The sequence below is a fragment of the Heptranchias perlo genome, chromosome 29, assembly GCF_035084215.1.
Source record: "Heptranchias perlo isolate sHepPer1 chromosome 29, sHepPer1.hap1, whole genome shotgun sequence".
Classification (NCBI taxonomy): Eukaryota; Metazoa; Chordata; class Chondrichthyes; order Hexanchiformes; family Hexanchidae; genus Heptranchias; species Heptranchias perlo.
Window position 1 is genome coordinate 33,961,769 of NC_090353.1, and position 13,211 is coordinate 33,974,979.

The 13,211-nt window shown below is 50.1% G+C and overlaps 1 protein-coding gene across 4 annotated transcripts in view; it reads left to right on the top strand.

Annotated features, from left to right (window-relative positions):
• arhgef18b (rho/rac guanine nucleotide exchange factor (GEF) 18b) overlaps positions 1-13,211 on the top strand; it is a 97,373-nt gene that overhangs the window by 14,816 nt on the left and 69,346 nt on the right. For 3 of the 4 annotated variants that reach the window (XM_067968462.1, XM_067968463.1, XM_067968465.1), the window contains exons 3-7: positions 2,809-2,914; positions 4,180-4,237; positions 6,711-6,752; positions 8,569-8,592; positions 12,918-12,998. In XM_067968462.1, coding sequence (XP_067824563.1) covers positions 2,809-2,914; positions 4,180-4,237; positions 6,711-6,752; positions 8,569-8,592; positions 12,918-12,998 — 311 coding nt within the window. The remainder of the gene's footprint in view (positions 1-2,808; positions 2,915-4,179; positions 4,238-6,710; positions 6,753-8,568; positions 8,593-12,917; positions 12,999-13,211) is intronic. The other variant, XM_067968464.1, reaches the window with a different exon arrangement.

Consider the following 13,211-nt stretch of genomic DNA (forward strand, 5'->3'; position numbering starts at 1 on the left):
AGCACGGACCCCTGTCCGACACAATTCCCATTTTCTACCAGTCAGAGAAACTTCCCTTAACTCCTACGCTCTGTTTACTGTGTTGGTAGCCATCTTTCAATCCATTCTGCTACCTAACCCCTGACTCTGCGCTCCCCGACCTTTGTTACGAGTCTCTTACGTGGCACCTTGTTGAAGGCCTTCTGAGAGCCCACGTATACCTCAGCCACTGCATTGCCCTCGTCTACTCTTTTGGTTACTTCTTCAAATTCAATTTTAATCGCTCCACCATTGGCGGCCGTGCCTTCGGCTGCCTAGGCCCTCAGCTCTGGAATTCCCTCCCTAAACCTCTCCGCCTCTCTCTCCTCCTTTAAGACGCTCCTTAAAACCTGCCCCTTTGACCAAGCTTTTGGTCACCTGTCCTGATGTCTCCTTATGTGGCTGGGTTGATTACGCTGCTGTGAAGCATCCTGGGGTGTTTTACCACGTTAAAGGCGCTGTATAAATGCAAATTGTTGTAGCAAGCCTCTTCAGAAGAGGGAAGAACTTAGGAACCCATTCAACGGGAATGGATCAGTCCAGGCTGTAAAGAGATTTAATTCCCTGCATCATTTTTATATTAAAGATAATTTCGCACAGGTTTAAGTGTGTGGAGGCTCTAATCTAGATCTTTCTCCCACATCTGTTGTCAATCTTATGCTCGAATTGCGCTGGGAACACTTCAATGTGTCTGTTTTCGAGTCGACTCCGACGCCCTGAAGTTCAAAGTGGCACGAGGCTTGTAGCAATTTGTTCCACTGTTAAAGAGTGCGCTGTTCAAACAAACCCAGAGCAGACCCCCGGGTCAGCACTAAAACTCTTGCCAAAAAAAGAATTGGGTGCGGCTCATTTCACCCCAGGTGCAGACTGAGGCCTCCTGAATCAGGCGTATTACGCAGTGGCACTGCGGGTTGCCAACTCTGGTTGGACCTACTCCTGGAGGTTTCGTCGCACGACCTCCTGCCTTCCAACCGTCCCGCCATTGGTCGCCCGACATGCCCATTCTCGTGGCACTCCGCCATCCCATGGCCAATCAGAAAGGCAAACAGGCTTTTCGTCACCCGATTGGACGAGGCTTGACTGTCAGTCAAACTGCCCCCTTTTTATGCCTACTCCCACTCCCAATATTTTTTGTAACTAATAACAAAGAAAATGGAAAAAAAACTCACAATTTTTTTTGAATAACTCAATGATTTTTCTTCCTGGGATTTTCTCTCCCGGCAGCGTCCTGGAGATTAATCTTCAATTCCTGGAGGCTGCAGGCCAATCCTGGAGGGTTGGTGACCCCTACGTGTCAGTCGTAGTACAGCCCGGCTTTCCAGCCCTTCGGAGAGTCGCTGCTACGGAGGATCTCACGGCCTCCGTTCACGGGCCAGTCGATGGTCGAGCCGGGAACGCCCCCAATTTAAAATTCTCATCCTTGTATTCAAATCCCTCCATGGCCTCGCCCCCTCTCTATCCCTGCAACCTTCTCCAGCCCTCCGAGATCTCTGCGCCCCGCCAATTCTGGCCTCTTGCGCGTATCCAATTTTCATCGTCCCACCGTTGGCGGCCGTGCCTTCAGCCGCCTCGGCCCTAAGCTCTGGAATTCCCTCCCTAAACCTCTCCGCCTCGCCCTCCTCCTTTAAGACGCTCCTTAAAACCTACCTCTTTGACCAAGCACCTGTCCTAATATCTCTTCGTGTGACTCGGTATCAAATTTTGTTTGAAAATCGCTCGTGCGAAGCGCCTTGGAGAAATTAAAGGCACTATATAAATGCAAGTTGCTGTTTAGTGCCATTCCCTCGCCTCTCGCTCTCCAGTGAAGGAATGACTTTTTTCTGATTAATTCTCGGTATTTGGGTGTCACTGGCAAGGCTGGCATTTATTGCCCATCCCTAGTTGCCCTTTCTTCCTCTTGAGCCACTGCTATCTGTGTGGTGGAGGTTCGCAATGGTGTCCGCGCATCGTCACTTCACGGGCTCGAGAGAAGACCCTCCCCCATCTTCACGAAGGATGGGCCTTGCCAGTGACACCCACATCCCGAGAAAGAATTTTCTAAACAAAAGTTAGGGTATTCCAGGATAGTGGCCTAACGATGATGAATAAAAGATGTTTAATAACAACAACAATTTGCATTTATATAGCGCCTTTAACGTAGTAAAACGTCCCAAGGCGCTTCACAGGAGCGATTATCAAACAAAATTTGACACCGAGCCACATAAGGAGATATTAGGACAGGTGACCAAAAACTTGGCCAAAGGGGTGGGTTTTAAGGAGTATCTTAAAGGAGGAGAGAGAGGTAGAGAGGTTTAGGGAGGGAATTCCAGAGCTTAGGGCCCAGGCAGCTGAAGGCACGGCCGCCAATGGTGGAGCGATGAAAATCGGGGATGCGCAAGAGGCAAGAATTGGAGGAGCGCAGAGATCTCGGAGGGTTGTAGGGCTGCAGGAGGTTGCAGAGATAGGGAGGGAGGGGCGAGGCCATGGAGGGATTTGAACACGAGGATGAGAATTTTAAAACTCGAGGCGTTCCCGGACCGGGAGCCAATGTAGGTCAGCGAGCACAGGGGGTGATGGTTGAACGGGACTTGGTGCGAGTTAGGATACGGGGCAGCAGAGTTTTGGATGAGCTCAAATTTATGGAGGCCGGCCAGGAGAGAATTGGAATAGTCAAGTCTAGAGATAACCAAGGCACGGGTATAGGTCCAAGTGTGACTGGGAGAGGAAATTGAAGGACTTTTGGGAGCAGAGATGTCTTGAGAGTGAATTTCAATCATTTGGTTGTTGCTATTCTTGCTTGTTGCCTCACAGACCATCAAGATGCGGCCACGATTGGCCGCGGTCGTTTCCTGTTCCCCAAAGGAGGCTCATTATCGCTCTTCTCGAAGTCTAGATACACTGCGGTCCACAGAAGCAGGTGAGTGAAGTTCTCAACAGGCCCCAACTCCCATCTCTAAGAGCCTCCCACACTCTCCCAACGCCTCACAGGAGCGATATTATCAAACAAAATTTGACACCGAGCCACATAAGGAGATATTAGGACAGGTGACCAAAAACTTGGCCAAAGGGGTGGGTTTTAAGGAGTATCTTAAAGGAGGAGAGAGAGGTAGAGAGGTTTAGGGAGGGAATTCCAGAGCTTAGGGCCCAGGCAGCTGAAGGCACGGCCGCCAATGGTGGAGCGATGAAAATCGGGGATGCGCAAGTGTGTGTGGGAGAGTTTCTATTCAGTTAACTGAATAGAAACTCTCCCAACTGCCTGGCGTGGTGCTGAGCCATAGAGGCCGGAATAACCTCAGGTTTGGACCGATGGACCGGGAGGAGTTGGCTGACCCCACAACAGGCAGCCTTAGGCCTCTGAGGAATTGGCCTCAGCACCCGCGTCTACAAAGGGAGAAAGAATCAGCCCACGGCTCACCCCCCACCCCCCCTTGGTCGCTGTCCAGTGACCCTTTCTGAAAACGCTGTCGGGCAAGGGAAGAATTGAAGTTAGTGGTTAAGCCTGCGATGAGCAAATGGCCCACTGACCCTCACAGCCCAGGCTCACACACGAAGAATGGGCTCTTGGGTGAGCTGCCAGAGATTGGCTGGAACCCATGAAGCTGCACCCCAGCCAGAGGCAGAGCCTTCAGGGGAGGACGGAGGGGGTGGGAGGTGGAGGGAGTGGGAGCAAACACAGCCTCTTCCAGATGAAGCATCCACTTTTCCAGAGAAATTCAGTATAAGCAGTTTTTTGAATTCCTTTGTAGTCTGGATTGTTTTTGTATTTCTACTCACATTTTGTCTTGTTTTTGCCTCATCTCCCTTCAATGCAGGGCAAGGACTACCCCAGTGCCAGGTTAACTAGTGGGGTCCACGCTCAGTGAGACGGGGCCACTCACTCTGGGACAGGGCCCTCACTCTGGGACAGGGCCCTCACTCTGGGACAGGGCCCCTCACCCTGGGACTGAGGCCCCTCACTCTGGGACAGGGCCCTCACTCTGGGACTGAGGCCCCTCACTCTGGGACAGGGCTCCTCACTCTGGGACAGGGCCCCTCACTCTGGGTCTGAGGCCCTCACTCTGGGGCAGAATTACCACTGTGTATCTGTGTATAATTGAGCATTGTTTAATATTAAGGCTAATTTCGATACCTCTCAATCGCAGTAAAAATCACTTTAATTGTTTCCTTTTGCTCCACCTCCAGAATGTGAAACTTCCCTGCAAATCCAGGAGGAGAAAGAAAATCTGGAACCCAACCACTTGTACGTATGAAAAGACGACCCTGAGGAGCCTAAGTCTCATGTTAAGAATCAGCCAGTGTTTTGGTTACAATCAAGCCTCTTTTTTTAAGATGGTGGTTTGGACACTGTTGTGCAGGTAGTTCAGTCCCTCGCTTGCTCCCTCCCTCTCCCCAACCCTCCCTCTCCCCGCCCATCCCCAAACCACCTGCTCATAGACTCCAGTCTTGTGTGTGTGGGAGAGTTTCTATTCAGTTAACTTCAGATCACACAGATCTCCTTCCTTATTGACTGTTAGCAACAGGCCCAAGGCCTATCGTGCAGGAGACCGCCAAGATTGAACAGAGTAAAGATAGAACTTGAGGTAAATGGAGCAGCAGTGGTCAGATGGCACCAAGATTGGGTTTTAAAACCCTGCAGAAGAGGAGACTGAGGGAGATAGGGAGCTCTTTTAAAAAGCACGGTTCTCTTTTATTTTGGATTTAAACAACAGCAACATCAACTTGCATTTATATAGCGCCTTTAATGTAGTAAAACGTTCCAAGGCGCTTCACAGGAGCGATTATCAAACAAAATTTGACACGGAGCCACGTAAGGAGATATTAGGACAGGTGACCAAAAGCTTGGTCAAAGAGGACGCCAAGGTGGTGAACGGGTGGGTTCAGCCTCAGTCAGTGGCCGGGGAGAGGGATGGAGTCGGTGGCTAGAGAACAGAGTTTATGGTGGGGACTGAAGACAATGGCTTCAGTCTTCCCAATATTTAGTTGGAGGAAAGTTTTGCTCATCCAGTACCGGAAATCGGACAAGCAGTGAGACAAATCAGAGGCAGTGGAGGGGTCATTAAGGTGCCGATTCTGTGCTCTGGTGGTGACACATCACAGGACGTGTGTCGAGAGAGACCGTCTGAGAGACACATCACTGGACGTGTGTCGGGAGAGACTGAGAGACACATCACTGGACGTGTGTCGGGAGAGACTGTCTGAGTGACCGTCACTGGACGTGTGTCGGGAGAGACTGTCTGAGTGACACATCACTGGACGTGTGTCGGGAGAGACTGTCTGAGTGACACATCACTGGACGTGTGTCGGGAGAGACTGTCTGAGTGACCGTCACTGGATGTGTGTCGGGAGAGACTGTCTGAGAGACACATCACTGGACGTGTGTCGGGAGAGACTGTCTGAGAGACACATCACTGGACGTGTGTCGGGAGAGACTGTCTGAGTGACCGTCACTGGACGTGTGTCGGGAGAGACTGTCTGAGTGATACGTCACTGGACGTGTGTCGGGAGAGACTGTCTGAGTGACCGTCACTGGACGTGTGTCGGATGAGACTGTCTGAGTGACCGTCACTGGACATGTGTCGGATGAGACTGTATGAGTGACCGTCACTGGACGTGTGCCGGATGAGACTGTCTGAGTGACCGTCACTGGACGTGTGTCGGGAGAGACTGTCTGAGTGACCGTCACTGGACGTGTGTCGGGAGAGACTGTCTGAGTGACCGTCACTGGACGTGTGTCGGGAGAGACTGTCTGAGTGACCGTCACTGGACATGTGTCGGGAGAGACTGTCTGAGTGACCGTCACTGGACGTGTGTCGGATGAGACTGTATGAGTGACCGTCACTGGACGTGTGCCGGATGAGACTGTCTGAGTGATACGTCACTGGACGTGTGTCGGGAGAGACTGTCTGAGTGACCGTCACTGGACGTGTGCCGGATGAGACTGTCTGAGTGACCGTCACTGGACGTGTGTCGGATGAGACTGTCTGAGTGATACGTCACTGAGCCCAGGCAGACTTTCCAGGTTCGGCCTCATTTACATGTTTTTCAGTGGGTTTCCTGCCGGTATTCCAGCCAGCACTGGGGAACTTGCCGTTGTTGGGATGCGGTGGGAATCGGCTGCTGCTGGGTACCTGGAACAATTGCACAGGCTGGGGCTCCTTACTCTGGAAAGGGGAAGACTCAGAGGAGAACTGGAAGAGGCCTTTAGATTTATGAAGGGGACCGTACCCCACTAATGGGCATGCTGGAACGGGCACTGCAAATCACATAATGATAGTGAAGGTGTCTGCAGGGGACTGTTTGTCACCTCTCTCTCTCTCCCCCCAGCTCCCTCCCGCTCCCCTACATAGGTACAGAGGGCAATGAGCAGAGTTGTCACATTGAGATCATCAATGTGGACAAATCCACTAGCATTTGCGTTTTATTCCCCTCCCCCAGGTGTGCTCATTGTGGCCGGGATACATTTCCTGGGGTGTCAGTACCAAGGACACTGAGGCCAATTCTAGCACCCCTGCTGCCGCTGCCCCGGCTGAAATCAGCCAACTCGGCCGGGACTGGGGATCGAACCAGTGACCTTGCTGGTCTTCTGACTGACTCTGCTGAGCCACCAGGCGGCGCTATCGTCAGAGAATTCGACAACGAAAAGCAAAATGGACGTCATTAATGTCAATTCAACAGTGATGTTCATTTAAGTTGTTTCCTTTTCTGCCTTCCAGGTTGGTTCAACAAGTGCTGCAAGAACTGAAGGCCTTTCATGGGTTAGTCACACTTCGTTTATCGTTTTTATAACTGACTGCAAGAGGTTTCAGTGGCAAGGATTTAACGGTCTGAAAATTTCTTCAGAAAGTTGAAGCCAAAGGGATTAATTAATTAACTAACTAATTCACAAAAGGGAATTGGATATACACTTGAAAAGAGAAAAAAATTGCAAGGCTACAGGGAAAAAGCAGGGGAGTGGGACTCTTTCAAAGAGCTGGCACAGGCACGATGGGCCAAATGGCCTCCTTTGTTGCTGTATGATTCAAAGGCACTGTGTGAACCCTGCTGCTGGAGCCGCCCACGTCCTTCTAGGGACACAGATTGTCTCCCCATTAACTGCTTGGGAAAAGAGACACCCTCATAGACTGGATCAGCCCCACCACCTGCTCCCCCCACCACCTGCCCCCACCCAACCCCGCACCAGTCGGACCAGCAACATGTAGACATGCTCCGTCATTACACCAGGAGGACTGGGCACCCGGGAGCGCTGGATTATTCAAGAAAATGAACGTGACCCTCTCCCCTTCCTCTGCACGCTGTCAGATGGATACTCTCCCCTCTAAATGAGTATGCTCCTCATCTTACAAACGATTCATCCTTCCCAATAGGACTTCTTCCCACAGGATCGTCAGGAATGTCGGATATACTCCCCCCAACAACTCACCTTATCGTATGGATACCCCTCCACAGACAAATGTATCGCCCTCTCAAGGATTGCTCCCTCTCAACATCCTTTCACTCTCCTCCGGCTCCGTCTCTCACGTTCTCTCTCTTTCTCTCTCGAGCACTGTCACCTTTTGCCAAGTTCAGAACTGGCTAAGGGCCAGGTTAGGAGAGGAGCTCATAGAATAATAGAGCACAAAAGGAGGCCATTCGGCCCATTGTGCCTGTGCCGGCTCTTTGAAAGAGATATCCAATTTGTCCCACTCCCCTGCTCTTTCCCCCATAGCCCTGCAAATTTTCCCCCTTCAAATATTTATCCAGTTCCCTTTTGAAAGTTATTATTGAATCTGCTTCCACCGCCCTTTCAGGCAGTGAATTCCAGATCAGAACAACTCGCTGCATTAAAAACAGTTTTCCTCATGTCGCCTCTGGTTCTTTTGCCAATTACTTTAAATCTGTGTCCTCTGGTTACCAATCCTTCTGCCACTGGAAACAGTTTCTCCTTATTTACTCTATCAAAACCCTTCATGATTTTGAACACCTCTATTAAATCTCCCCCTAACCTTCTCTGCTCTAAGGAGAACAACCCCAGTTTCTCTAATCCCCTAAGTCATGACCCCTAAGTTTTAATGTTGGCTTCACTGATGGTGAAAGTTCATCAAAAAACTTAAGAAACTCAACAACTGACATCTCCAAGCCATGAGTCATAGAAGTCTGAGTAATTTGAGACATGGCATGGGGTAAGTGTAGGATGCTTTTGGAGGAACTGGTGACTTTGGACTTATGGTTCCCAAAACTCTCCACCACTGGGGGTTTTCCTCGCCTCATGTCTGGGTCTGTTGTAGACTCATTGATGGAGATTGATTGCCATGATTAATCAACAACTCCATTATCATTGTATCATGTGACTACCAGGATGGTAGAGGGCGATCTATTGGGACGTTGACCTTTTCTCGTCTAGCAATTCCTACAGACCTTTGGATGGATTGCATGAAGAAGACGCCTTTATCGTGGGCAGTGCCTTTTCCCCGTATGTTTATAAAGTCGCTGAGAGGGAGGATAACGATGCTTTAAAAATGGTTCAGCCGATCGCTAATTCTGTTTCCAATTTTTTCCCTCCTACTTTCCTCTTGTTTTTTTTCCCTCCCTCAGACAGTGCAATGGCGCAGCGAGCAGGTGAGCAGGTTCCAGTGTGTGTCTCCGTCTCTTGCTCCTTGTGTTGCTTTGCGACCCCCGTTTCCCCGCCAACGCTAACGCAGCCTCGTTTTTTTTTTGTTCTCGGCCACTCCGTTTCCTCAGCCAACGTTCCGCCTTTACCTCAGTTAAAGGAGCTTTGATACCATTTTAAAACGCTTTTTTTTTTTCACAAACAGTTTGATCTGATGGCTCAGTGAGTAAATTGCAGCGTCCGCTGTGTCACTGACCTCCCTCTCACCCCGGTCCGGTCCACCGGGTCTCTCTGGATTTGGTTGGTCGCAGCCGCTCTGCGAATGGAGATGCTGCGCTGGGTCTTAACTTCCCTCGGGCAGAGGGGGCGGGGAAAGGAAGAGAGGGAAAAATCACCTGGGGTTTCCCCGCTCTCGATCGCTATCCATTGACCCCTGGTGGAGAGTGGGCTGATGTAGACATCGGACTTTACTGCGATTCCCCTCAAGAAAAGAAAGACTTGCATTTATATAGCACCTTTCATGACCTCAGGAGGTCCCAAAGTGCTTTACAACCAAAGAAGTACTTTTGAAGTGTGGTCATTGTTGTAATGTAGGAAAGAAAAGCAGCCAATTTGCGCACAGCAAGATCCCACAACGGCAGAGATAATCTGTTTTAGTGATGTTGGTTGAGGGATAAATAATGGCCAGGACATTGGGGAGAACTCCTCTATTTCTTCTTCAAATAGTGCCATGGGATCTTTTACATCCACCTGAGAAGGCAAAAAGGGCCTCGGTTTAACGTCTCATCCGAAAGACTGCACCTCCGAGAGTGCAGCATTCCCTCAGTACTGGCACTGGAGCGTCAGCCTGGATTATGTGCTCAAGTCTCTGGAGTGGGATTTAAACCCACAACTTCTGACCCAGAGCCGAGTGTGCTACCCACTGAGACACGGCTGACACTGAGTTAAAACGGTCTTACAATATCCAATATGAAGGCTCACCACATGAAGATTGGCTACTCGGGTGAGGTATCCAAGCTGAAGGAGCAAGATTCAAACCCCAGGGTGAGTTAGCGCCTTCAGGTGAGAAGGAAAGAAAATCGGGAATGGGAAATCTTCAATAAATCAAACATTCCTTTACTAACTTCTGAGCCAGTCGGTAACTAAATGACGACTTGAACCCTTCCTGACTATTATTTGACTGACCCCGTACCCCCTGGATGTTTGCTAATGGTGTATTCAGGATGGGCTGCTGAGAAATAACCAAAAGCAAACTGGCGTTATGTTAATAGAATCATAGAATCATAGAAGTTTACAACATGGAAACTGGCCCTTCGGCCCAACATGTCCATGTCGCCCAGTTTAAGGAGGAACCCTGGCCATAAGTGCCTGAACTGCTGGCCGTTACCTAATTCGGATATATCTGGCCGTGAGGCATGGGGACCAAACCTGATTCCATGGGCGTGACCCTGTGTAGGTCCTGTGGACTGGCTTCTCTTGGTTCGCCAAGGAATCAGACTGCTCTCTCTTTCCGAAAAGTATTTGTTTTATCCCAAGTTCTACCAGAAGCTTGCCACCAATTTCATCTGACTGGTTTGTCTGTTAACTATTTGTGAACTGGCTCCGGATCGCTGCATTTGAACTGATTCGACATCTTGCTTATACCACTGCTTTCTCTATATAACTCTATCAGCAAATAAACTTGTTTGATTGCTTAGCCTGTTACAAAAAGTATCTGGCGGGGCTAATGTTGTCCATCGTCAAAGTGACCTCAGATGCAGCGGAATTACTACACACTATCTGGGAGCAATGAAAGGGTTATTTGTTTACCCAGAGCAAGCTGTGCTGAATTATTTTGTCAAATGGACATGTTTTGGGCAATAGATAGTGAGGGCTTGTCTATGGAAACTGACGTTTTGTGTTGGTTATGAGAAAAAGCATCTGGAATCGTAACAATGACTTCTTACTGAAAGTCACTTAACCAGATGATGTTTGAGCATCTCAGTTGCCATCGCGAAGTGTGAACGGGACAGAGTGAGGATCCCTCGTCTGTAAATAAGTGCAAATAACGTGAAGTTAAGTATTGTCAATACTTCCATTTGACATTTGTTACTTTTAGTATTTTATGCTAGTAGCTTTCAAATTTATTGTGGGGGAGAGGGACAATACTGCCACACTCCCAGAGACCCCCTGTAAATACTGATACACTCCCAGAGACCTCCTGTGAATACTGACACACTCCCAGAGACCCCCTGTAAATACTGACACACTCCCAGAGACCCCCTGTGAATACTGACACACTCCCAGAGACCCCCTGTGAATACTGACACACTCCCAGAGACCCCCTGTGAATACTGACACACTCCCAGAGACCCCCTGTAAATACTGACTCACTCCCAGAGACCCCCTGTAAATACTGACTCACTCCCAGAGACCCCCTGTAAATACTGACTCACTCCCAGAGACCCCCTGTAATTACTGACACACTCCCAGAGACCCCCTGTAAACACTGACTCACTCCCAGAGACTCCCTGTAATTATTGACACGCACCCAGAGACTAGGAAACACAGCAGCCAATTTGGCACAGCAAAGTCCCACAAACAATAAATGAGCAGATAATCTGTTTTGGTGGTGTTAGTTGAAGGATAAATATTGACCAGGATAGCAGGAGAACTCCCCAGCTCCTCTTCAAATAGTGCCATGGGATCTTTTACATTCACTTGAGAGGGCAGACAGGGCCTCGGTTTAATGTCTCATCCGAAAGACGGCATCTCCAACAGTGCAGCGCTCCCTCAGTACTGACCCTCCGACAGTGCAGCGCTCCCTCAGTACTGACCCTCCGACAGTGCAGCGCTCCCTCAGTACTGACCCTCCGACAGTGCAGCGCTCCCTCAGTACTGACCCTCCGACAGTGCAGCGCTCCCTCAGTACTGACCCTCCGACAGTGCAGCGCTCCCTCAGTACTGACCCTCCGACAGCGCAGCGCTCCCTCAGTACTGACCCTCCGACAGCGCAGCGCTCCCTCAGTACTGACCCTCCGACAGCGCAGCGCTCCCTCAGTACTGACCCTCCGACAGCGCAGCGTTCCCTCAGTACTGACCCTCCGACAGTGCAGCGCTCCCTCAGTACTGACCCTCCGACAGTGCAGCGCTCCCTCAGTACTGACCCTCCGACAGTGCAGCGCTCCCTCAGTACTGACCCTCCGACAGTGCAGCGCTCCCTCAGTACTGACCCTCCGACAGTGCAGCGCTCCCTCAGTACTGACCCTCCGACAGTGCAGCGCTCCCTCAGTACTGACCCTCCGACAGTGCAGCGCTCCCTCAGTACTGACCCTCCGACAGTGCAGCGCTCCCTCAGTACTGACCCTCCGACAGTGCAGCGCTCCCTCAGTACTGCACTGAAGTGTGAACCTAGATTTTGTGTTCAAGTCTCTGGAGTGGAGGTTCAGCCTGCTGCCCGAGAGGCGAGAGCGATATCCACTGAGCCATGGCTGACACACGCATTAGTTGGAAAAAATCTCCTCTTTCTGTCCTTTGTAAAGACCCTAAGTGACAATCAACCTAATCCCTGGGAACAAGAAGGTCATGGCACAAAATCGGCCAGAGAGGTCACAAGGTTGGTAGGTTGGGGAAGGAGAAATGTCAAACTATTGCAGAAGGAATGCCCCTTCTCACATAGAATTCAAGGTGAATTATTGGGGCAATGTTGAGAGAACTTAATCCTCTACATCAAACCCATGCTTTACCTGATCTGGAAGGAATCTGGATGCCAACACTGGCTGCAGAAATGTTCTGCCAACTGTGCAAGTAAGGGATTGCAGCCTGCGTGCGTTATATCTACGTGATGTGGATCCTCAGTTCCTGCAGGGCAGCTGGGTGAGTAACTTAATTCTCGAAAGTTGTGAGCTATCGGTGAGCGTGTGTTTAAGGGGTGGCCTGAGTGATGATGTAGCTTTGGCTCCCTGTGCATATAGGGTGCAATGAAATGAATGTTGCCCTCTGTATATGGAGTGAGATAGTAAGGGCTGACATTGTGTATATCCAAGTATTGACCTCCTGTACATGTATATTCGAACCTGGCTGTGCTCCCACCAGAGAGCTGATGTAGAGCAGTGGGTATTCATTCACCGAGCTTGCACATAATGTTGTATATTTTCCCTGTACATTGCTCCTGTACGTTTGCTCAGCTTCCATATCCAGGGCAGTGATGTGTTTCCTAATCCTTCTGGAACTCGCTTTTCTGTGGCATGTTTCTGTAAATGAATAGCGGAGCCTTCGAGACCCTTTACAAAGGGGTCCTGTTACGTGTGCCTCTCGATATGTACCTTGTTCTGACTGGTCATTTTCTCCGCAGTGCAAAAGCAGCGTCAGAATCCGCAGGGCTGCACCGTTCCCCCTCTCCGCAAAATCTCACCTGGATGGAATTCCTTGCAGAGTAGGTTTCTAGCATCTTATCTTTGATTTGCAATGTTGATTATGAAGGGTGAGGCAGGCCTTCCCGTTGCTGTGTAAACGGCTGTTGAATCGAACGGGCAAGGGGGGAGGTCGAGCCCCCACCCCGTGAGGGAACCATCCTGATCTTCCATCCATTCAAGCGATTATATCCCTGGGCCGAGGGAGCGGAGGAAACAAATCGACCAAGATTCCT